This window comes from Ornithodoros turicata, chromosome 9 (assembly GCF_037126465.1).
Source record: "Ornithodoros turicata isolate Travis chromosome 9, ASM3712646v1, whole genome shotgun sequence".
Classification (NCBI taxonomy): Eukaryota; Metazoa; Arthropoda; class Arachnida; order Ixodida; family Argasidae; genus Ornithodoros; species Ornithodoros turicata.
The window spans coordinates 26,654,434-26,679,007 of NC_088209.1; the positions used below are offsets into that span (position 1 = coordinate 26,654,434).

The window sequence follows — 24,574 nt, forward strand, 5'->3', positions numbered from 1 at the left end:
CTTTGACGCGAGCTCTACACTCTAAAAAATGAACTTTACCACATAGCACGCTCTGCGCCAATCATTGCCACGAATTATAAGGTTGTCGCTTCTGATTCGAGGAGAGAGGGAGGCGGACGCCTTCTTGTGTCAACTGTCATGTATCCAAAGGCGGAATCGGGTTTTGCCACCGAAAGGTGGGTTGAGCGTACTAAGACACGTGTTTTGAAGGTACTTATAGTCCCAAAAGATGAGACACGAACAGGACACAACTGCCTGTGCGTCTCTCGTCTTTTGTCCCTCCTGCGCCATGAAGTTCGTAGACCACAGTCAACTAGCTCGCATCAGGGCGCTTTTGCTATACATGCAATTCTCGGGTAAACGTAAACAAGCCCCCGCCACAACTTCCGGTGCCACGAAGACTTCCGGTACTTCCGCGACTAAGGACGCTCGGAACCAGCCGCCATGCAGAATTACCTTCTTTCGCTTTCCTGATTTGTTGAAAACGGGAGGCGTACGCGTTTTTGTGCCAATTTGAATTGCCACAAAAAAAGGCATATACGAATCTCTCTCCTCAAATCAGAAGGAATAACTGTATCAATCGGCACAGTATTTGGCGCAGAGCGTGTTTGCTGTGAAACCGGATGTCGTCTTGACACCAAACCGGAAGCTGTGAAAACGGCATGTATAGTTAAAGTTTCTTTGCCAGTTACGAGTCACAGAAATTTCTTTTCGCAAATGGATGCCGTGTATATTTGCCGCTTTACTTAACTTTTCGTGTCCAACCGGCTCCATGATGCGAACTCGCCGTGTAAGCAGGCCTTTTCGTGCGTGACCAGATATCGAAAACCGGAAGTGAGCTACGCGGAAGTTCACGTAGCAAATAGATTGAACACGGCTCAGGGATTACTCGCAACCACCGACCTTTCCCGACAAACCAGTTACGACCGTCCCATATTTTCTTTTGCTCTACGCTCTTACTATGCGGATTTTGTGGCGCACTAATTTTCTAGGCTATCCGGATAATACTGGTTGTCCAGAAGCGCTCAGGCCTATACAGTTATCCGGATTATGTAATATGCTTGGTCCGCAGGGGTTGCGTGCTGATCAGTAAGACAGCCTTACAATAACGACGACTTCCTACGAAAAGTCTTATTGCGAAAGCCGTAAAGACCAGCTCCCGTGGCATAGTGGTTCGGATGATCGCTTTCCACGCCGAGATTCGAATTCCCGCACCGGCGGTGCTGTCTGAGGTTTTTCCTTGGGTTTTCCGGTAGGTTTTCCAGACGAATGTCAGTACAGTTTCCCTGAAGTCGGCCCGGAATGCATACTAACCCCCCCATCCCCCACTCCTTACTGCCGTCCTCTCTCCATCTGCTCAGTTCTGTACACCGCTCACAGCAATAGTTGCTTCGCCGCGCTAACACTGAATTCAAAAACAAATATACTGTAATGCCATGGGTGTGAAGGCCTGGACAGTAGAAACCTGAGGACATTATGGCGGCAGACCTGCTAGCGACAGTGACGCTCTCTTGGGGATGACGTCATGTGAATAAACCCCACTAACGGATATTCAGATTGCTATACAAAGAGCTCTTTGTCGCAACTTGAATATCTGTTGTGGCGTGTTACGCTTTAAAATTACATTTTTAGAGCGAAGTCTGAGGGAAATAAACATGAACAGCAACCGTAAAAAAAAAGAAAAAATAAGAATAATAAAAACGTGGGAGCTTATGTGGTGTACGGGACGACCACGAATATCAGACGCCGTGACAGCGTCCTGCATTGTTATTCCTGCGAGCTATACTTTCTCTTCGTGCATTCCATTGCTCTCACCAATACAACCCTATAGGACTTATGATCACACCTTGTACATATTATACACGCATAAACATGGGATGCAGAAGCATTGCGGAACACAATAACCGCTCGACCTCGACATAATTTTCTCTTAGAGGAAAACACAAGCATACACACTTTTCGTTATGATCGTCCGTGGTACCCCTAATGAGAGCACACGCCTCTTTTGGCATACGTCCCAAACGCATAAACTACAAGAGGTCTCAAGCATACGCACGTCACGAAAGCTAATTACAGCAGTAATTTCTCTCGAATAATCGTCAGGCGCTGCGGTTACAAGTGTCACCTCACATATTTGATTAGTCGGGTCTATCGCTGCATTTTCTCTTGGTATTTCTTTTCGTTTTCATGCCGAACTATATAGTTGAAAGCCCACGGCAACAGACAAAGAAAATCAAGAGGTCTACGAAAGGCCGATTCCGTTGAAGGCTCGTTGCGGGAAAGGCCTGCGTTGGAAATCCCTAATATATGAACGAGTCGAGGAATGGAAAATGTGCAGTCAGAGGTCCAATACTCAGTAGCACAATACAACGCAGGGTGAACTTTTATTTATTTACAAATACTACTGGGCTCCTCCGAGAGCCACAAGCAGGAGTGGCACGAGGAAAAGGAACAGACTCAAATGAACACCTAAAGCACACAAAAACATCGTCTATAGACGTGCACTGGTCAATAGTCCTTGTCGACACCACATCGTCCTGCAGGTTAGTCCACTGTATAATTGTGCAGGGGGGGGGGGGGGGCGGATCCGCAACCCATCAGAAAGCCACACTAGGGCTATTGCAGCAAATAGGGTACTTGAGCTCCCTCTGTGTGCAGGCGGAGCTAGTATTGAGGCAACCTAGCAGCAAATTTTGCATAGCGCCATTTCGGGCCCAATCGGCCACGGATCCAAACAGTATAGGGAGTTTCATCAGCGGGCTCTGCGTGGTGTTTCAAGCTCTACGCGTCAATGAGAGCTACAAAGCATATAGGAAATCCACATAAAAAGCGGTGCATCTTGCCAAGTGCGAGCAACTCGAAACTATATATATTTGAAAGTGTCACGTCGTCTGCTAAACTACCGCACACACACACATAAAGAAATGACCATGAGATGGGGCTGATGCCGGCCAGCAGGATGGGCGCTGCCCCAGTGCCAATTGCAGATAATGAAAGATGATGGTGGAGATGGCAGTTCAGGTGATCAAAGCATGGTGGAGAGGACGGTTGGTGGACATAAGAGTGGAACTGGACCGGGGGCCCAGCACCTAGGGTAAAAGGGTGGTGGTCGACTGCATACAACCTGTGCTGCCAGACGTCGCGTTCCTGCTGGTGGACGGGCAGTCCATAAGTAGATGGTGTAGGTCAGGGCGCACGGTGCATGTGGTGCAAAGGTCTGACAGCGCGCGACCAAGGCGATGCCTCATAACTGGGGTAAACGCAACGTTCAACCGCATGCGGTGAAGAAGGGATGCGTAGTGTTGCGGAAGGCCAGGAGGAAGCGACAGTGAGAGAGGCGGATCCACGGTGTGGAACAGAGAGTAGGATGTCGATCATGTCGTGCATCCACTGAGATCCCGTCTTGTCTACAGAGATAGCACGGAGAAGGCCCCAACGGTAAGATGATGGAGTGGGTGATGTAAGTTGGTGACCCCGTACAGCAGCCAGGTCTGCCTCTGCATTGCCGGGTATGCCCACATGACCAGGTAGCCACTGTAACACTATGCCATGGCCCATGACCAGCAGCTTCTTGTAACCTTCCAGCACGTCAGCAACAATAGACAGTAGAGGTCCACGGATGCCCAGTGTTGCCAGACACTGGAGTGCAGCCTTAGAGTGTGTGTAGAAGACCCATGGACGAACCGAACACTGTTTAATCTTCCACATCGCAAGAAGCAAAGCACGCAGCTCAGCACACGTCGAAGACAGCGGATGCGGGAGACGCAACTGCCAGTAGTGTCTTCGGAGGGAATAACATAACAAAGGGGTGGGGGGCAGTTTCAGTGGAGGAGGCGACCGTAAAGACAGGAGTGAAATCAACGTAGTGGTCGCTCATCATATACCCAAGGTGAGCGTTTTGAACACACCTGCAGCAAAACAGACTCTCCCTGTTTGTAAATAAATGACGTCATAGTGTTCGACAGCGCCACCAATTTGGTAGAGTTGAACTACGCTCGAAGCTAGGGACGAACAAGGTCGCGCCCGACAGCCACGGTCTCGAGGGGATTACGATGGTCACTGAAAGGGACGCGACCTTCTGTCTTACTTTTCTTTCAATAGGAGAGGCAACGAACAAGAGCCCATTCGTGGAACCCAGCCCTCCACTTCTGATTTGTTTCGGTTTCAGTCTATCTACCAACGTCATGATGACGTTTCTCGGGTAGAGGTCTAACTGCTATCCTGAGAACTTAAATGTCTGCCAACCTCACCCTCTAGAGGGCATCACGATAGCATCACCTTGCAGGTGACTAGTGTACCACCATGATGCAGGTCCGACATGATTCTTTCGCTGTCATGTGTCCGGTGCTACATAAGGTAGTCAGCAGTAATCAGGGAATAACCTGCAGCTTTTTACATAACGTCGCTCGTACGCTTTTTGCCAACGTCGCCTTTATTGGGACATGGTGATGAACGTCTGCATGATGAATCTCTCTCTTCCCCTCCCTCACAGAACGGAGAAGCGCAAGGCTATACCTCATTCTCCCAGAGCGACCCTGACACGGTGCCCCATTCTCTCATGTGCTCTGCATCGGAATCGCTTTTCAGAATTACGCCACCGGTGGTTCTCGGAATACGGCGTCCGTTAATGAACCTACAACACAGCGGAGGAGGAAAGTAGGAAGCAGACGACTTTTGGCACGCGTACGAATCACGTGACATGGAAGAAGGCATCGTGAAGAGCACTTCCTGTGCGCGAAGGAACCTGTTTTGAAAACTGCGATATTGTTTTCATTCTTCTTTACGGCGCTACGGCTTTCCTCTTCGCTCTCTCTTTTTTCTTTTCTGTGTGACTGGTTAATGAAGAAAATTCACAACGTCCTTGGAAGCACTGATTCAATACGTTTCCATAGAAACAACACCTGGCATAAAAAAAGAAGGGAGTAACTGAAAAGGTTAGCCAGCTGTAGAACTCGAACCCACATCTCTCTGGATTGTCAGTCCAGGGTTCTACCAATAGACATCTCCCTGTTTGCAAACAAATGAAGTTGTAGCATTCGACAGCACCACCAATTTGGTAGAGTGGAACTATACGCTCGAAGCTAGAGGAGAAGAAGGTCGCATTCGAAAGCCACGGTCTTGAAGGGATTACGATGGTCCCTGAAAGGGACGTGACCTTCGGTCTTGCTTTTCTTTCAACAGGAGGCAGCGAACAAGTGTCCATTCGTGAAACCCAGCACTCCCCTTCAGATTGGTTTCGGTTTCAGTCTGTCTACCAACGTCATGATGACGTTCCTCAGGTAGAGGTCTATTGAGCCCTCCCCCAACGACTTCCAAGGGTGCGTCATTTGAAGGGAGAAGCCACATCCACTCACTCCACTTTCACTCAGCTTATGTGCTGTCCTTTCTTCTGTGTTTCAGCCTCAGAACATCAATTTCCTTCGTGACCTGGCATAAAGTTTGCCGTGTACGTCCGTAGACCTTACAGACTTCGGCAAAGAAACCGATGCGTAGATAGTTGGAGACTGAAGAAAAATATGCGAGAAAGGTCCTAAAACGCAGGTCCTCAAAGTTTTCAACAGACTTGCTGTTCCACTGCTCAGTCCAGTCGCGGTCTCGCCCGCGAAGGTTACCCGTCCCGTAAGGGTACGATGGAAGCAGCACTACTTTGGCCCATGAAAAGGATGCGGGTGTTTCGGACGCAAAGTGGAGAGGGAACAGGCAAATGGTTCCAAGGTTGTCCAATGATTGTGCGAATGCCGCGAGCAGCCGGTGACGTTTGCCCTCGGGATCGTGCTGTTGTTTCCCGGTTCTTTTCTTCTTCTTCTTTCTTTTTTTGGAGGGTCCCCGGGGGTGCCGTTTGGTAAAAATCTCCGAAAACCATATAATGGCACACGAAGAAAAGTATCGATAAAAAGCAAACAGCCCACACCTAAACGCAAAAATAAATAAATGAATAAATAAAGGGAAAACCACACCCACGTGTATCCTTACACAAAATGCTTCGATAAAATCAACAAAGAACTGCAAAGACCGATAGATTGCAAAACACGAGGTCTAGTAAAAATATACATTTTCAGCTTTCAGGATTGCCTTCCCACGTACAATATAACACTTTTTAAACCCTGCACGAAAGAAACAATGCTTTATCCACTGCCTTAAACGCTTCATGCTTCCCCGGAGTGCACTAATGCCATGTTCCCTTATGATATCCACGTGCACGCTCGACAGCTGGGGAGGTCGCTCATGTTTGCAGACGCCTATACTCCGGTATGCGGGGCAAACGGAGAGGATCGGGCATTGTATTTCCCAGACATCCGGGGCGATGATGGTCGCCACAAAGGGTTCCGATCTCGCGTGATGACGGCACTGCAGCGGGGATCGCTTTACCGGAAATGAGGCCGGAAGTGACGTCAAAGCCTGTGCCTGGCGGTGTGGGGGTTGTCTGGAGCGCGTTGCTGGCCTGATCAGCGTCGAAACGGTATTGTTGCAATGAGGTGACAGTGTTGTTCTAATAATTTCCAGACGCTGTCCTCTTCTTACACTGTTTTAAAACGTGTTTGAAACTGACAGCGTTGGAAAAAAAGAAAAAAAAAAGCGCGATATGTGATTGCATGTTTTTCCAACCTAGACGCCTGTGAAAGTTATTCACCATCTCACACCTTTCGTCATCACCATCATTATTAAATGCTTCGTTTTCGAACTGCCACAGGCGTCAAAATTGCGTCTTGGGGGGCTCCTAGAAACATGACACAGCATTCTGCCAAAATTATAACGAACGGGCACGGTGTGCTAACGCATGCGTGTATGCGAAGACGTAGGAATAATAACTTTATAGTGGTTATTATTATTAGTGGTTATAATGGTTATAGTGGTTGAGGTAATTCATTCAATTTAGGAATATACGTTTGTTGGGAAAAAGAAAAAGGGAAAGGGAAGGGGGAAGTAAAAAAGAAAGAAGGAAAAGGACATGTGACTGTGCACAACTTCATACCGGGGAGAGTTGCCCTGGCAGGCCGAATAGAATCAGGACAGACATCACCTCCAGAAGAACAGAACACATCTTCTGCCTATTAATACTCTTTCACGCTTCCTGCACTATTCATGGGGTAACTACGCCAATCATCCTGGCGTTTACCGTGGTACAGGGATATACTGAGGGGTGCTCACATGTCTTCTGTTGTGGGCAGCCCTTCGCGATTACCAAGATCCCTGACCAAGAGGGACTGCACACCCCTCCTTCTCCAGCACCATCGTCTTTCCCCTTCATCTTGCACCCTTCCAGCTTCCTCGCATCTGGGTGCACCGAGCCGCCACCACAAGCGGACTGACCACACCTTCCCCCAAACATCACCCCCCCCCCCCTGCACCATGAGACATAACGACACAAGTCAAGTGCCGAGGTCGGACACAGGAGGGGGAGGGGTTGAGAAAAAAATGGAAGGGGGTCATCGTTAGTTAATGTTTATCAGCTTTATTAATCGTTGCCGACATGTATCTAAAGCTGAAAAACCAGATCCCCTGTAGGGGGTGCACAGGAAAGAAAGGCAGTGGGGTGTCGAGAAACATTTTGGGGGTGTTAGTGGGGTGTATAGGCGGGGTCCGGATAAAACCACCGCCTTCACGTCAAGAGATCCAAAATTCTCCCAACCTGCATCTGTCCGACATGGCTGTACTTCCGCGTGTCAAATGCCATAGAACATTCCAAACGGCTGCGAACCGCACAGCAGAAGCGAAAAAGCTCAATACTTTCATTTACTTTTTGCAGAAGGGCTCACCTGACCACTTTCCGATCCGCCGCCGCCGCCGCTTCCCGGTATCCGTCCATTGGTTGAGGGTCCGTCCGCGAGATCCTCGTTGACAGTCATCGCTGTCAGTGCAAAAAGTCAACGGTATCTCCGAAGCAGACACGTTCCCAAGTTTCGTAGCACCCACACTTGTCAACAACTCAATTTTCGCACTTTTTATCCTAGCCGCCCGTCTGCAAAGACGCTGTTATCCAGTGCAAGACTTGTGGCTCACAGCGCGGGAGAAACACACGCTGACTTTTTGGCCTTACCACGCCCAGCTGAGGCGAGAGGAAGAAAGTTTCGCAAACTGGACGTGCTCCTTTTCTTTCTGTTTGCGGCAGTTTCTGTTATGTGGGGCGGCCAACTTTCCCCTTCGTTTGAAGAACGCATTGCAAGCAAGAGAGGGTAATGACGACGGGGAGGAGTTTTTCCGGCAGATGGAGGCACAGTAAAGAGCTCAGCGTCGTGCGTCGCTCTGTGCTCGATAGGTGTCGCCACCGATTAAGACAGATGCTGTGTGTCACGCAAAATCACAATTACCATGCCGCTAAATATATATATATATTTTTTAAATTTCGTGTTAGCGCCGCCACGCAACTGCGGCTATGGGGCTATGGCTAATTGTTTCACGGATTACAAAGAATACGGCTGAAACCTGTGTCCGCAGCGGTGGTCTGCAGCTACTTTTATTCGTGCAGCAGGCTCCGTCATATGTGACGGTAACCGGGACGTCACGTAGTAGGCGATTAGCAAGGCAACGTAACTCCATTCGTCGGAGGAGTCTGACTCTGTTGCATCTCCTTACCTGTAAAAAAAAAAAAAAAACAAACAAACAAAAGAAAACTGATTTTCTGATTTTTTTTTTGTCAGGCGGTGGTGGTGCAAGATTTTTGGGGGGCATTAGGGGTGCGTGGGGGTGCTGGGAATATCCCTGACACTCTGTACACTCACACATATCTTGTAGCTGACGCCGTTGCTGCTGAAATGCACTTCCCAGCTGGCCCAGCAGCTGTCTGTTTTGCTTGACGAACAGTACTGCTGCAGACTCTGCTGGTGTTCCCTTTGCAGCAGCCAGGAGAGACTTCTTAGTCCACATCCCAATGAGATGCGTTAGTAGGTCGCTCAACTGACAAACAGCGTAAGGAACGATAGCTTGCAGCTCCCTTTGGCCCAGGTTTACCAGCACACACTACAAAATAAACACAAGATAAGGAGCTCCCCTTCTTTTAGAAGAAAGACATACCCCAAGAATTTCAATGAAGCTTGCATAGTGTTTTCTCTGTAAAAATAGTTGAAAAGACATCGATGGATAAGTATAGGACAGAAATAAGGGTCACTGGGAGGACGTACTTGTGGTTGCCGCTGCTCTGGACAAACTACAAAAGCTTCCTGCGAACACTGGAAAACAGACTTACATTGATGGAAGTAAAACACCATAATGTCACCAGAAATTACACTGGCATATTTGTATGTGGGGCTTTCTTATCACGTTTCTATCTCTTTTCTGCATGCACGACAGCTGATACAGTAGAACTGCAGTATAGTATAATCCCGCTGCCGAGAAAGCACTTTTCGCACTTAGATGTGAGTTCGCGGATTCCTAATGTGAGCAGTACAGTAGAGACGATAGATTTCAAGTTTTAGCGCGCAGAGCTTTTGGGTCTGTTGGTACATTTGTACCGTACAGAAACAACCCCAACAGCACCGAATATCCTCCGAATAATGCCCTGGCGGATTCGTACCTGCGATGGATATTCTGAGGATATCCGTCAGACGTACGAATTCGTTAGGACATTATTCGTGCATTCACATGATATTCGGTGTTTTTGGGGAATATTGCATGCCTGCAGCAAGTGCCTGTGTATGTACTTGTGCCAGTAGCGAGCGTTGCCTGCATTGTGAGTAGCTCTAATGTAATGGTTTGAAAGGAGCGTTATTTGATATTAAGTACCGCATTTCCCCTCGTATAAGCCGCAGGTCCCGTTTTTAGGAACGTTTTGAAAATTTTCGGGCAGATAAGCCGCGGGCAATACAGCGCAACTGATTTGTGCGACAAAGGAGACCATCCATAAACCCTGTGGTCCATACTCCGGGGTCGGCGTGGTGTACAACAAAGCAGGTCAGTTCTAGTGTTCTTCCAAGATCGGACTGTGCCCTTGATGATGATGATGATGATTGAAATAAAAAAAAAGGACTGTGCCCTCGTTTGTGTGTTTCTCGTAGGTTGACGGGTAAGTGGTCTTCCAGAAGACATCAGTCACTATCACCACTTTAGTTAAAGCTGCTTGGGGGAATGCACCAGGAAGGTCAGTATACTTGCATGTGGACGCACACCTGTTACGTATTGTTCGTGCATTGGCAGGGCGGTGGTGTTCCAGAGACACTGTCAGCCTTTTCGTTGAAACCGGCGTATGGAGAAAATACCAGGGAAAAAATAGTTATCAGATAAGCCGCACCGGTGGATAAGCCACAGGGCGCCCGTGAGAAAAAAAAAAAATCGCGCATAAGCCGCCGCTAATACGCGTGAAATTAGGGTACGACTCGTTCCGAAACGTTTCTACAGCTATAACGATATATAGGCTATTATTCTGCCTGCAGTATCCGGTTTTCCGGATGAAAATTTCCTGAAACATGAAGGCAATCGTCTATTTCAACTGATTCAACCACACCTTTCTTGTGTCTAAACCACGGCGTTGGCCGTGGTCTACACAAAAGGCCCGTCATGCCGGTATTATTCGTCTCATGCGGCCGGACAAAAACTACCAAATATGGTTCGCTTCAGGGTGCCAGAGGTACTCGAAGGGCATGGATCATCGATCATCATCATCATCATCATCGATCATGATCAAGCCGTTACATTTCTGTGTGTGACAGACGTCTCACACGTAATATTAATAAGTTCTATATTATGCCTTACAGGTGCAGGGTATAGACTCGTTTAGTTCTATTTCCACGTACAATCAGGGATTGGAATAGCCTACCGGACAATGTCGTGCCGGTTAAAAGCTTTGATGAATTTGTTTCAAGGGTTCAGGACCACCTAACATCATTGTAAGTCGTTATGTCATTGTATATATATCATTATTATCTTGCTTGCTACACTTGTGCATTGTGTCCTATGTCATCATTGTATATAATTACTGCATTCTCATCATTTGCCATTTGTAGCTACTGTGTCACTTGCTATGATTGATTGATTGATTTGTTTTTAAAAGAAAAAAATGGCGATGTTAGTCTCGAGCCACTCGGGACTGCTATGATCCAATAATTATCTGCATTGTTTCATGTTTGTATATTATTTTATTGTATCGATGTGTCGCCACTCCTACTTGGACCCCAGAAGGAGGCCAGTAAAATACTACTACTACTACTAATAATAATGATCGTGCATGATGATCATGGACCATCATGGGCATGGACGATCGACGCCACGTTGATTCCGCACACAGCGTCCGCGCAGTGCTGCTTTATGTGCCATAGCCCCATCCCGATCGAAAAATACATGAAGGCTCCATCAGAAATTCTAATGGTCCATTATAATATTTTGACGGACCATCAAAACAGCTTGTCGGCACATTAACAACTCCTAGTGGTCCCACAGGACTGTTAGCGGTCCGACAAAAGCTGTCCCAGAGCCCATCAGGTGGGCTGAATGGCCCCATAAAAAAGCCTGATGGTACCAAAGGGCCCCAGACGGAAATTACAATAGGCCTATTGGCCTAATGGTTCCATTAGGATTGGCTCTGATGGATTTTTCGATCGGCTGCAATAGGCGCCAGGGACGGGACGGGTCAGCCCCCCCCTCCCCCCCCCCCCCTCTGGACGTGTTGTCGTTCTTATAGGCTGAATGTGACTACGCCACATGTTCTGCTCATGTAACTTGGCTCCCCAACCATTTTTTTCTTGGGTCGTGGCTGAGTTAATACTTACTCGTCAAACAAATAACTTGGGTAGCCGTGACATTGATAAAATCGCAATATCTCGCGTGGTTTTTCTTACTGTTCCAAGTTTCATGGTGTCCGGAAAGTTGATTACGATGGGCTTCTTGCAAGGTTCGCTCCGGTTTCGTGGTACGCCCTCGCAGAAGAGGGCAAGAGGCCCTGGGCACATATTCACAAAGAAATCCACGACTGTCTTCTCTGGCAAGTTAAAACGATACATCAATGTTGTGTGGTGCTTTTGAGCTTACTTTCACACGAGTAACTGAAGACCTCACCGATTGGTTTAGGCACTTGAAGGCCGGGGGAATAAATGTAGAACAGGTCCTGCATTAGGCCAGCAAAAGACAGCAACAGGAAGCTCGCATTTGTCGACTTCAGGGCATCTACTAAGCACTAGAAAGAGAAACAAAAAACATCCATGTCCGTCGTCTTGAACAATTTTGTAACTGCCGCAAATGAGTACATTAAACATTAAAACGAGAAAACGGCCTGCCTATTATACATTGAAACCAGCGAGAACAAAAAGGTTTGAATCTCTAGATTATATATACGTACAAAGAAAAGTGGCAGACACTGAAAATGTCATAAACCCTTGTCAAGGCAACTGCGGTGACATATAGCCGCTGTTCGCCGCAGTCACACGGTCGACAGAACGGAGGTTATACGACGATAACCGTGGTTATTGGGTACCGAGCTTGGCAACCTCAGTTTCGCGAGGTACCGAGGATATGTACGATTGCCTTAACCGCGGTTGGCGCTGCCCGTGTGATATTTCCCGCAAATAATCATGTGCGTACCGTGCATTTAGTTTAATACACGGTACGCGTACGCACGGTACGCGACCGTTCACTCTTAGAAATGAACTTCACCACATAGCACGCTCTTAGCCAACCATCATCCCGAATGACAACGTTCTCGCCCCTGATTTGTTGAAAAAGGGAGGCGGAGCCTGTTCTGTGGCGTGCATAATAACCCGCCAAACTAAGGACTAAGATGTCTTAGCAACGACGCACTCTTCAAGAACGTGGCGCGGGGTCGTTTCTACAGAGCGGCAGCTGGGACGAAAGGAGCTGCTGGTCACACCCCAACGCCCTACACTCCTAAAAATGAACTTCACCTCATAGCACGTTCCTAGCCAACCGTCATCTAGAATGATATCGTTATCTGCTCTGATTTGTTGAAAACGGGAGGCGTACGCCTTTTTTGTGACACTTATGCTGTTCATAATTGTCACAAAAAAGGCGTACGCCTCCCGTTTTCAACAAATCAAGTCAGATAACGATATCATTCGAGATGATGGTTGGCTAGGAACGTGCTATGAGGTGAAGTTCATTTTTAAGAGTGTAGGCTGTCCTTTGTAAGGCGGGGAAGGGTAACGGACGTATTTTCGTTACCGTTAACATTTTCATTACTGCTATATTTTCGTTTCCGTTATCCGTTTCTGGTAGTAGCCCTTCAATTTCGTTTCCGTTACGTTTCCATTAGTGTTTCCGGTAATGAAACGGCTGTTAAAGAGCTGCGGAGCACAGCCCGTCCGGCTTTGCCACCACCCTGTTTTGCCGAAGTGCTGCTTCGGTGTCACGTGTACACACTACACAGGCAATTTTACACGGTTGGGATGCGCACAGCTTGCAAGATAAAAAAAAAAAAAGTAGGAACATGTCCTTAGTCTTCAGTCACTCTGAGTCCAGCTACTCAAGATGGGCGTGATCTTCATCCAATGTCGGATTCATTCAGGGGAGCGCTCTTAGTAGTAAATAATACTGTCATAGCTACGGTGAAATGAAAACGAAGTAAAAAAAAAACATAAAAATCGTATGCTTTAATTCTCGTGCGATGGTGGGGTAGAGTGCGTAAGTCTCGTGTGTCGATGTCATGGCGTTATGAGGGCTGGGACGAGTAACTAAGCGAGGGAAGCACTCTCAAGATCATTTCTGTGCTCGAGATCCAATATTGCATTTTCTTTCCATGCTCTCGTAGCATTTAGAGCATTGCAAGAAATGGAATCATCAAAATACAAAAATAAAATGAAAAGTCACTCAAATGTGATCCCACAACAGGAATAGCCATTACCCGAATTCAATACCGGACGACAATTTCCGTTTCTGGTAATGGAGGACCGGGGTATGCGTTTCCGTTATCGTTACCACCCCCAATTTCGGTAATATACTGTTTCTGTTTCCGTTACCATTACCGTTACTTTTCCCTGTTGTAAGGAACACATATGGGTGTCAGATCAATCTATTTTTTAACAAGTAGTCCCAGAGAAGGCACGTCCGTTTTTGTCGTCCGTTTCCTTAAAAAAAAGGAGCTAAGGGCAAGCGAGCCCCGTAGGTTCCAATGGGGTCCGTCTTGTCTCCGTTAAAAAAAAAAAAAGCAGACAAGAAAAACGTTGGTGTGAAACATGCCTAATAGCCGCTCCCGCAACGAGCAGGATTTCGAAGAAAGCAGAGTTGGAGACACTCTATACGCAAGTGGTCACCTTGTGAGTATGAGCGCGTGAAGCGGCCTTCCGCAAGTTGCGTGCTGCACTTCGGGGTAGTATTTATGATTTTATAATCACATCTCACATCACGTGCTTTTGTTTTTGCATCTCGCAAATCAATAACTGCACGACGCTTACCGTGACCAACTTTTTGATACCAGGAACAGCTCCAGCCTATGGTAATAATAGCCTTTTAGTTACATCTTTAAATGGGGGTAACTTGACGGTAACCAAATTATTAGAACTTACAGTTGAGTCAGGGCAGAACTCGAGAGAATCTTGAAGACACTGAAAAGAGGATGAAAAAAAGGAGGAAATGCCGAAAAGGTGTGGCCAACGTGGCTCTTGGCTGGATCATAAAGCGATACTTAAAGGAGTACAAAGGGCTATCAAAAAAAAAAAAAAAAAAAGAAAAGATCAGATTAAGATGTCTGATGAAAGTGTGTGTGTCATTTTACCGGCTAGCGCGAAAGGTTTTTATGTGTGCAATTTGTTTCTAAAAAAAAAAAGAACTCACATAAACATGGTTTCGCGCGTTCACCCTTAACTCGCCACTCCGGCTATAACGAGGACGAGAAGGTATGATGCACGTCACCGATGACGTTACAGGGGCAACTCGTTCTGGTCCGCTGGTCAGTGGAGCTCAGCGCTCTTTCCCCTTGCCGCCGTAAACCAGTTTTGCCAGTTCCCCCCGGGAATTGGGGATAGAAGTAGAGGCCGAATAATGACCGAGCCATGAGTAACGTTTTTTCAGAACACCGAACAGCCGAGTAGCAGACGACAGCTGAGTAGGAGACAACATTCCTCTGGACCAATCAGCGACCGTGGCCCACCCCTGTAGCGTGAGCGCGAGGTCCCAGGCAGATCACAGGCTGCTACTGCTCTCCACCGCCGTTGCGCACGGTCGCTTTTTGCGGCGTAGTTTAAATTCAATTTCTGCCGATTTCTGCGATAATTATGACTCTATGGTGTGAATTACTTCTCATGGTGCATCTTACTGACCTACTTAACAGTTTTATAGGAAGCAAACGGGGTGTTAAAAATGTCTTCTGTGCTACTTTAAAAGGTCAAACGACGCAGAATAACTTACATCGCTCATTCCCAGGAAATTAGAAAGCGAAATGTTTAAACACCGCACTGCAAAGGGAAGGACATATCTGGTTAAACATCACCGTATATACTGGTATTTTAGTACGAGCCGTCAGCAAACGACTGTTGCATAATATCTCGTGCAGCGACATATATGACTCGAAGCAAAGGCTTGATTCCAAGTCCTCCAGGATGCATGGTCACCGAGTAGCATGCCGCCACATGAACGATAACGACATCGTTATCATACAGATACAGATACATACAGATACATATCGTTATCAGACAGATAACAATAAAATAATAAGTAATAAATGGCATGCAAGCTTGGAAGGTTCAGTCAAACGTGGATTCATACGAAGCAATGAGTGAACCGTGATTCAAAGACCAATGCTGATTGATTACCGAAAAATGCATACATTCGAAACTACGCACACTCTATAAAAAAAAAAAAAGAGGAAAGAGAAAGAAGAAGAAGAAATGAAGTAATTAGTCCTTCTACGGACTAAATGCATTGAAGTAAAAATTGGTACATTTAGGGAGTAAATGCATACACAGCGTGGGGAGCGCATTTCCGGTTCTGTTCTAGCAGTCCCAGGTACATAATTCATGTGCGTGAAAGAAAATGCTTGGGATTAAACCGTCAACCGTGATGAGAGAATACATAACCCTGAGTGTGGTGTAAAGACGCAGATGACACACGCAGATAAGATAAGGTAAGTTTAACTGGGTTAACGACGCACGAAGTAGGCATTCTTCCACTATGTCTGAAACTCACTTCGGACAAATCTGACAAAGATAAACGAGGAAATATCGCATTATACGCACTGCTTGTCGGTCCGGGAGGTGTCGCACCAGGCGTGGCGTTTAGAACACCTCCTTGGATAATGCACATGATCAGTGCGGTCATAACTGTTAGGCTGCTGGGAACCATATTGATATCTGTGACTTGGCGCGCAACACAATGACTGAATGAAAGCTCAAGCCGCGAGCACACATATTACGCGTTGCCCACGCGTAGTACCCTGCCCCAAATTTAGTACGTAGTTGTTTCCCGGTGTTTGTCGAATACGAAATCCAGCTGTGGTGCTGCGACCCAATTTTTACACGGTCTACAGCTTCTGCATGGCAGCTGGTCGCTGTTAGAGTGCGCATTATAGAGATGAACATTATTTAGGGGGGCGCGTCGCTGCCTTTATTTTTTGCAAAAGGTAACGGTCACAGGAAATAGAGAATTTAAGAGGGGAATACGACAGGAGGGAGGACAATTTGGACCTCCAGGAATTTAATACGGGGCTGCTCGCGTGCATGATGATGATGATGGTGGTGGCGGTGGCGCTGATGATGATGATATCTTTATTACCATACCCATAGAGCAGCCAAAGCCTTTGTACTGGCGCACGTAGACGATACAGGTAAGGATTTACACATACACACACATACATATACACACTATACAGAACATAACGTATCCAGGAACATATTCAGGAAGAGGAACATAACAGGAACATATTCATATTGAGACATAGAATACTGTACATGGCAATTAAAAAAAAGCTGTACAACTTCACTTACTTAGTAAACGCCAAAGGAGCGTTTTGAAAGCGTTTGTAGGGCAGTCAAAGATATCAAGAGAGGGGTGAATAATAATAATATTAATAGTTTATTTCCACAAACACACACAAGAAAAGAAAAAAAAACTGGAGGGGGAATGCGAGAAAAATTCACAGATGTGACTTGTCATCACATGTCTTGATATGGCGGCATACTGCTCAGCACCAGCAGAGCCATTTATAGGGAGAGTTTGGCCATTCTCTGATCTTTTGCTGCCTCATGGGTGGAGCCTATTTTGACGTCAGAGTCGTCGTTGCGCCGCCCAAAAAGCCTGAATCCAAGCAGAATCCACTTAGCAGTCATCTGGTGCGCGCCATGTTGATGCTGTCCGCCAACTTGTCGACAGCTTTGTTGTGGCAATGAAAGTGATTTACAGGAATAACCGGCTTATGACCCACGGCCGCCTGCGATAGGGGGGGGGGGGGGGGCTTTGTTGCCAAGCTGAAAGAGTTCAAGGACGAAGGGCTTTCGGAGGACCACGTACGCACGTGTCTTCCCTCCTTGCATCGTAAACAAGGATTAGCATCAATGTGGCGTCAGCGACCGGCTGTCAACGGCACAACAATAGGGAACGGCGAGGGAGGTCGCTTACGTCGCATGACGCGCTTCAAGTTAGGCTCCTCCTAATGACCAAACTCTCTCTATAAACGGCTCTGGAACAACATGTCCTGGAACGACTTCATGCGGAAATTTACACAAACTTGCCTTAGACCGTCTGAGAGAAAAAGATATACATACACAGAGCCGTTTTGTGGGAGAGTTTGGCCATTGGGAGGAGCCTGTTTCAAAGCCCATCATTTGACGTCACACAACGGGCGGCGCTCAGGCCAGTGACGCCATTTTGGAGCGGAGCTGTCGCCTTGAAATCTCCCCGTGTCTTTCATTCTGCCATTTAGGAGGGGAGGTACAGCCTTGAAATCTCCCCGCGTCACCGCGACTCGCCTTTCATTTCAGTCAAGTTGGCGGAGCGATGACGTGCGTGACGGCATGGCGATCCCCCATCTCTGAGCAGCACAAGATCAAAGAATGGCCAAACTCTCCCTATAAACGGCTCTACAACCAGGGACCCTATTCCGAGCCGCTGTCGGGCGCAAGCGACGGTGTCGAGTGTGTATTGTCATCAAGCAGCCGAACTATACCTATGGAGGTAGTTCCCTTTGCACTGACACTGACTGCACGTTACAATCCCACAAGCTAGATAACAACACTGTCTAGGAGAGTATCGCCTACGATTACGAGTACCGGGAGCGACATTTGCCAGTTTTTGGTATTCCCGTGTCACTTTTAACGATAGTATGGTAGTGACTATAGTGCGCTTGGTTTGTTGACTGTCGTTAAAGGTTAAGACGTCTGGGAACTACTCACCGCGCTTTCAGGTAATAGTGCAGTAGGAGGAGAATCACGTGGAATGGCCCTTGTTTTGGAAACACGACGACGACGCCGACGCTTTGACGACGGAGAAGAAGTCTCGTGCCTCTCGCTCAACGCGCGAATAATATGAAATTGGCCACTGCCCTCCTGGCTGAAGAAGAAGAAGAAATTGGCATGGATGATAGTGAGGAATAGCCTCCGCGGTGAAACAGTTTCAATAAAACATCTTATTTGATACAAACGTATTGTCACCAGATCTAAACACCGGAGTCAACCGTGGTGACGCTGATAGAAGCCACGCGAAGTAACTCGCACACAGCTCTGACACAACTCTCGCTCAGTATGGCCTACCCCAACGACAGGGTGGAGGTTGTCGTTGTCGTTCCCGTGAGCGACAGCCTCCACCCTATTGTCACAGATGGCTGCAAGTTACTTCTCGTGGCTTCTACCAACACCACCACGTATGGCGCCGGTGTTTAGCTCGGGCTATTCCTCACTACCTACTACTCGTACTACGTGATGAAACCGAACAGTACACATGCTTGCCGTAGTCGGCCTCACAGAGGTGGGCAACGTCACGACTGACGCTCTGGAGGAATGTGTGTCCTGGGCAGAGTTCTAAGGGAACTGTGTCGACATATATCTGAAAGCGTCTGAGGAAAAACTCCAGGAAAAACTTCACACAGCACAGCCGGCACCGGGATTCTTACCCGAGTCTCGAACGTGACATGGCCAGCACGCTAACCCCTCATCCTCCCTCGCACTTCCAGATTGACCCGTGGCCTATTGCCTTTGGCTGTGCGCCACAGCAGTTACAAGTTGAAGAAGAAGAAATGATGCGTCAGTCTCTGAGGAGCCAGCTGCTGCATTAGGTGGTGGTGGTGGTGATGGTGAAAGGGCTTGCCGTTGTCGGCCTCACGTATGTGGGCAACGTCACCCTTTACCCTTTAAGGCATTACCCTTTAAGCATTACCACACGCACTGCAACACCCTCACTACCCTGGCCAATCGCCCTTTGTGGCTAGCGGTCACTGCTCTCCTGGCTGAAGAAGAAGAAGAGCGCGCTGGAGCTGGCTGGTTTTCGGTTTCCGGTTCGACTCCCAGACTTTACCCCTTCCTTTGACAGCGAGTTTTTAGCTATGGCCCTTGGCCTGACGAGGGTTATTTCCGCATTCGAAAGGATTCTATTGCTCTCGGGTTCCCTTTCGTCATTTCAGCTTTGGCCTCGCCGTCGGGTTTGCTGCCGTCCTCGGAGTCATTGTTGTCCATTTTGGTACATCTTGCCCCGCACCACATTCGCGATGTCATCATCACATAGATTCCAGGCGCAAATCTAGGGGGGGGGGGGGGATCCGGGGGTTAGGACCCCCTTCAATTCCAGACTTAAACATAGGCTTCAATGGACCAATCCCAGCATGCACCTGGCGCTTGTCCATAGCGGACCCCCCCCCCAGCTCGGAAAACTCCTAGATCCGCCCCTGATGGATTCCTGGCCATCGTGGACTCACTTTTATCGAAACCGCTGACACCCTGGCTAAAGTGTCGCTCTCTGGGGAGATATTTCCTCTCCTTCCAGTTCCTGGTCGTACTTCTGCTGCCAGGTATAGACGACTCAAAAGCCTGTCTCGAACTGTCCTTCCACAACCACCCTATGAACATCTTTCCTTTTCGTGGAACCCTACCTCTGCAGAGCTCAGCAGAGCTCCAGGCAGACAGAGGTCTGGGTGACGCGAGCTCGATACCTGGCGCTACCATTAAATTTTTACCTTCGTCGTGCTGGGCGCCCTTTGTCCCTTGTTTGCTCCCATTGTGGCCAGGATGAAAAAACTGAACACCTTTTGCTCATCTGTTCTCATTTTGGTCAACTTCGCCAGAGGTATATCTAGAGCCCTTTGCGTTTATTAGTAGCCCCACCTTCATTAGCGTCAGTGCTGTCTCTCGGAGCAACCCATACTGCACTCTGTAATAAGTGTGTCGTAGCAGGTCTCGTGTCGTACGTTGTGCTCTCCAACCGCTTCTAGGCACTTCTTCCTACTCTCACACACTTTCACGTATGCACATTCCTACATACCTACTTGTCCATGCACAGTCGTCATACGCACATTCTTACATACATGCATACCCACTTCCTCATGCCTATAGTCGTCATACGAGATATATATGTCATTAGTACGTGCGTCTAACCTGGCCTTACATCCCATCACTACCACACAGACATAATTACGCCCTTTTGTGCTGACCAATCTCCCTTAGTGGCTCACGTCCATCTTTACACTGGAAGAAGAAGTGGTTCATTACTCCCAGTTGTCCTGGCCAATCTCCTGCCTGGCTCTTGTCCTGGCTTCCTTCTACTAACATGTCACCGCGGGTCTCATGAGCCTCTAGAGATTACTCCGCACGAAACCCTGGCCAATCGCCCTGTGTGGCTGGTGGCCACTGTTCCTAGTGGTGGAAGAAGAATCTCTCTGGACTCACGGCCATCTTTTGATTGGTAGAAGAAGAAGAAAGAAGAAGAAAGTACCCACCACTACTCGTGCGCAGGCACTAGGCACGCTCTAGGCACAAGCACCTGACGAAGAACTGCTCCGAATATCGCAGCACCTACACTCGACGTAATCGTCATTTCATCCTAAATCGGTCGCATCAACCAAGCCGCAAAAATGAGTAAGTGTGGCCAACTTGACTATATGTCATACTCCGTACCTCAATTTCTTCTCTGCCGGATATTGTGCACAAAAGTGGCACGGGGATATATCTGCACTTTGTGCTGCTCCACAGTTGTATTCTTTTGTTTGAGAGGTTCCAGCCAAGAGGAGTGTTTTTTTTTTACAAACGCTACATAGTTGCGCTAAGCACAAACAGTGGCTGTAGTTCTGTAATCATCCCACGACAGACGGCATTTCTGAGGATGGGTCCACGACCTACTGGATTATAATGACAATGTCGTATAGGCACACATTCCCAGCGCCGCTGCACTACTAAAAAAAGGGTGTACTTTAACTCCTTTCCTTCCCACATATATCACTCTCCTTTTGGAGAAGACAATTACTCTCAAAAAGGAGTCTGCTCGCTCCCTTCAGACCCTTTAACTTCCTACTGGAGAGTAATATTAATCTCAAAAACCACCACTAGGGGCTGGAACCCACTCGAGAACAACCAACCAAATTGTGTCCTACCCGTGTTCTAAGAACGAGACTTCACTGTTTGCTTGCAAGCATGCGCTGTTCTATGATGTCCCAGTGTGTGTGTGTGTGTGTGGGGGGGGGGGGGTTCTCGAGGACTATATGTGGGGGACGAGAATTTCAGCATGGTTTCAGTCTCCCACACTCAGTGATAATTTCTGGGAGAGGGAAGGAGTTGAACTACCGCGACTCCCCCTGGCGCGGATTCGGTGCAACTTCGGGGGCTGTTGGTACAATACATTCGCGTTTATCTCTTTTCTGGCCTGCCAAGAGAAACATGAACAATGTATCGCTCGCGAATTCTAGTCACAAGCACCGCACTCTTGTGCTTTGCACCGCATGTGCTTTGCATGCTTTATTGTAGCACTCAGGTGAACGTGTAGGGTGTTCATTTTTATCCGTTACTGAATGTTTCGTTTCTAGTTATTTACTTTAGCTACACATATTCCGTTGTTGCAGTTGTGTCTTGCGGTCAGGCAGAACACAATTTCGAAAAGAGTATAGAACTGTAAGTTCTGAACTTTCAAAATGCGAAATCGACATAGCAGAATGAAAGACACGTTAAAAGCCGTTCTTTCTCTTTCAAAAAAGAAAAAGAGAGAAAAAAAACGAGCGCGTGCAGTGAAACATCCATCGCTGAATAGACCTCTACCTGTTTGTAAACAAATGACGTCATAATGTTCGACAACGCCACGAGTTTGGTAGAGTTGAACTACGTTCAAAGCTAGTGGCGAACAAGGTCGCGCCCGAAAGCCACGGTCTTGAGGGGATTACGATGGTCTCTGAAAAGGACGCGACCTTCGGTCCCACTTTTCTTTCAATAGGAGGCAGCGAACAATTGCCCATTCGTGGAACTCAGCTCTCCCCTTCCGATCTGTTTTGGTTTCGGTGTGTCTACCAACGTCATGATGACGTTTCTCGGGTAGGGGTAGCCGAAACCAAAACAGCGCGCCTCGAGAGCGCATGACCTTCACCGACGGAGGCTTATCTGAGTTGCAAAACTGGTAGTCCTGCCCACTATGTAAGCACATAGTCCAATCATCTTCATTGCCCGAAAGCACGTGATCTTCTGACGTAGAATGATTGCTGTCCTCCCTGTGCTCCTTATCGGCCAGGTTTTTCTTTCCACTGACTTTCACATGAAAAACCTCGGGTTTCGAGATTTTTTAAGAAAAGGACATGGCGTTAAACGAGGATTGTGTCCCATTCTGTTATCTCGCTTAGGCCCGGAGTCCCCTAATTAATTTTAGTCATCTAACGTCAACTCGTCACACACCATGCCATCTTGTAGTCACACATACTACACTCTGCTCTTGTACTTGCACTTGCTCCTGCTCTTGTAAGATATCAGAATAGCTGTATGTCTGAACTGCAGAAACATCTACGCCGCTCTCATAGGAAAAAAAAAAAAAAAACTGTCTGCGTACATTAGAGATGTGTACAGTATGCTACTGAACAGCGTACACGATACATCATTTGAATTCGGGGGTAATTTGTGCTTAACCCGAAAGCCGGATCCTACTGATGTACTCTTTTTCGTCTTCTTCTTTTCAGCTGAGATGTCGAGCATGTCGGGTATGTCTGCTATGTCTGGTATGTCTGGTATGTCAGGTGAGTAGCGTACACGCCATCCTCCGACAGAAACTTCGCACGTTCTTGACTTTATTTTGACGTTATTTTGCAGACGTCTCGTCGATGTCGTCGATGGGTGGAGGCCCGACGGGAGGTAAGGGTTACTTTTGCTACATCATTCGCAGATAGATCCCCAAAACGTCCCGTTTGCGTTATTCTAGTGCTGCACATGCTTCTATACCGCATTCCCGATTTCGAGCTTCCGTTCGAAAATTCCATTCAATCGCCCGGTGGTGCATTCCCGGTCGCTGTATAGACGCATGTCTTTGCATGCATGTCCAGTCCTTACGTGTTTCCTTCTCAAAATACTGCTGTCGTACTTTGTGTCTGTCATAACTTCTATACTCTTAAAAATGAACTTCACCGCATAGCACGCTGCTAGCCAACCATCATCTCGAATGATATCGTTATCTGGCCTGATTTGTTGAAAACGGGGGGCGTACTCCTTTTTTGTGACAATTATGAACAGCATAAGTGTCACAGAAAAGGCGTACGCCCCCCGTTTTCAACAAATCAGGGCAGATAACGATATCATTCGAGATGATGGTTGGCTAGGAGCGTGCTATGTGGTGAAGTTCATAGTTACCACATAGGCCAACGTAGCGTCTGATAAAGGGTGTAAAAGGGTGGTAAAAGAAATTATCATGTATTTAAATTGCTACAAAAAGGCGTACGCCCCCCTTGCTCACCGAATCAGAAGCGATAACCCTATCATTCGTGGCAATGGCTGGCGGACAACGTGCTATGCGGTGAAGTTCTGTTTTGAGAGTGAGGTAGCGGGTAGAGCTTTGCAACCTTTTAGGCACAACATAAGCGACAATTATTACCTCCTAAAAGGTGCAACTGCTCCACCCTTTTCTCTAAGGGTGTAGCGCCGTACCTCCTCTCAAGGCACGTCCCGTTTTGGAAAAGAGTGGTTATGGACGTTATAAAGTGTGAGAGTGTAGGGGACATCAGGAGAAGAGCGGCCGATACTTCGAACAGAGACTGTTCTTCTGGGCGCAGGAACTGTTGGAAGTTTCGTTGGGACCTCTTACACGTAGATTGTTGTAATGCCTGTACCTTGCACCACCGTTTCTCACTGTGCTTCTGTTTATCCTTCTTGCAGCTGGAGGGTAAGATGGATGACGATGGATAAATGGAGACTGAACTGGAATTAGACACGTACGAGATATGTTTTGCGTGAGATACTGAATCGAAATACCATGCAACAAAAACCAGTATCTCAGAACCGCGCGAGGGTACACAATAAACATAGGGAATGCTGACAACAAATGACTTTCGCTGAACGTTACTCTAAACGATTTACTCCGTATGAACTTACTGAGCTCATCCACGCATAGAAACCCACATCCAGTCATAAAAAACCACGAGCGAAATGTATAGTGCTGTAATCCTGAAGAATCATGACGCAGTCACCAGAATGTTTCATCGGGTCCAAAAACTGAGACGTCCTTTTCGTCGACCGAGGACGTCGCAGTTCTGATTTCC

At 47.5% G+C, this 24,574-nt stretch overlaps 2 protein-coding genes and 1 long non-coding RNA gene across 4 annotated transcripts in view; 1 reads left to right on the forward strand and 2 right to left on the reverse strand.

Annotated features, from left to right (window-relative positions):
- LOC135368469 (ankyrin-2-like) overlaps positions 1 to 8,141 on the reverse strand; it is a 158,255-nt gene extending 150,114 nt beyond the window's left edge. The window contains exon 1 of the mRNA XM_064601779.1: positions 7,758 to 8,141. Coding sequence (XP_064457849.1) covers positions 7,758 to 7,847 — 90 coding nt within the window. The 5' untranslated portion in view covers positions 7,848 to 8,141. The remainder of the gene's footprint in view (positions 1 to 7,757) is intronic.
- Positions 8,142 to 8,425: 284 nt separating this feature from the next.
- LOC135368475 (uncharacterized) lies at positions 8,426 to 19,070 on the reverse strand. 2 transcript variants are annotated; one of them, XM_064601796.1, is made up of 10 exons: positions 18,264 to 18,343; positions 15,286 to 15,332; positions 14,445 to 14,483; positions 14,334 to 14,369; positions 11,986 to 12,103; positions 11,769 to 11,908; positions 9,120 to 9,167; positions 9,013 to 9,048; positions 8,721 to 8,958; positions 8,426 to 8,574 (listed from the first exon to the last, which is right to left on the reverse strand). In XM_064601796.1, exons 2-10 carry the CDS (start codon positions 15,292 to 15,294, stop codon positions 8,516 to 8,518), a joined length of 723 nt encoding a protein of 240 aa, XP_064457866.1. In that variant the 5' UTR covers positions 15,295 to 15,332; positions 18,264 to 18,343; the 3' UTR covers positions 8,426 to 8,515. The 2 variants fall into 2 exon arrangements, with proteins under 2 accessions (XP_064457866.1, XP_064457865.1); XM_064601795.1 differs by lacking the exons at positions 14,334 to 14,369; positions 14,445 to 14,483; positions 15,286 to 15,332 and adding an exon at positions 18,980 to 19,070 and having other exon boundaries at positions 18,264 to 18,420.
- A 1,725-nt stretch (positions 19,071 to 20,795) lies between these two features.
- Positions 20,796 to 24,406, forward strand: LOC135367835 (uncharacterized). The gene is made up of 4 exons (XR_010414539.1): positions 20,796 to 20,933; positions 23,006 to 23,062; positions 23,136 to 23,177; positions 24,192 to 24,406. It is a non-coding gene; the product is annotated as an uncharacterized LOC135367835 (long non-coding RNA).
- The last annotated feature ends 168 nt before the right edge of the window (positions 24,407 to 24,574 follow it).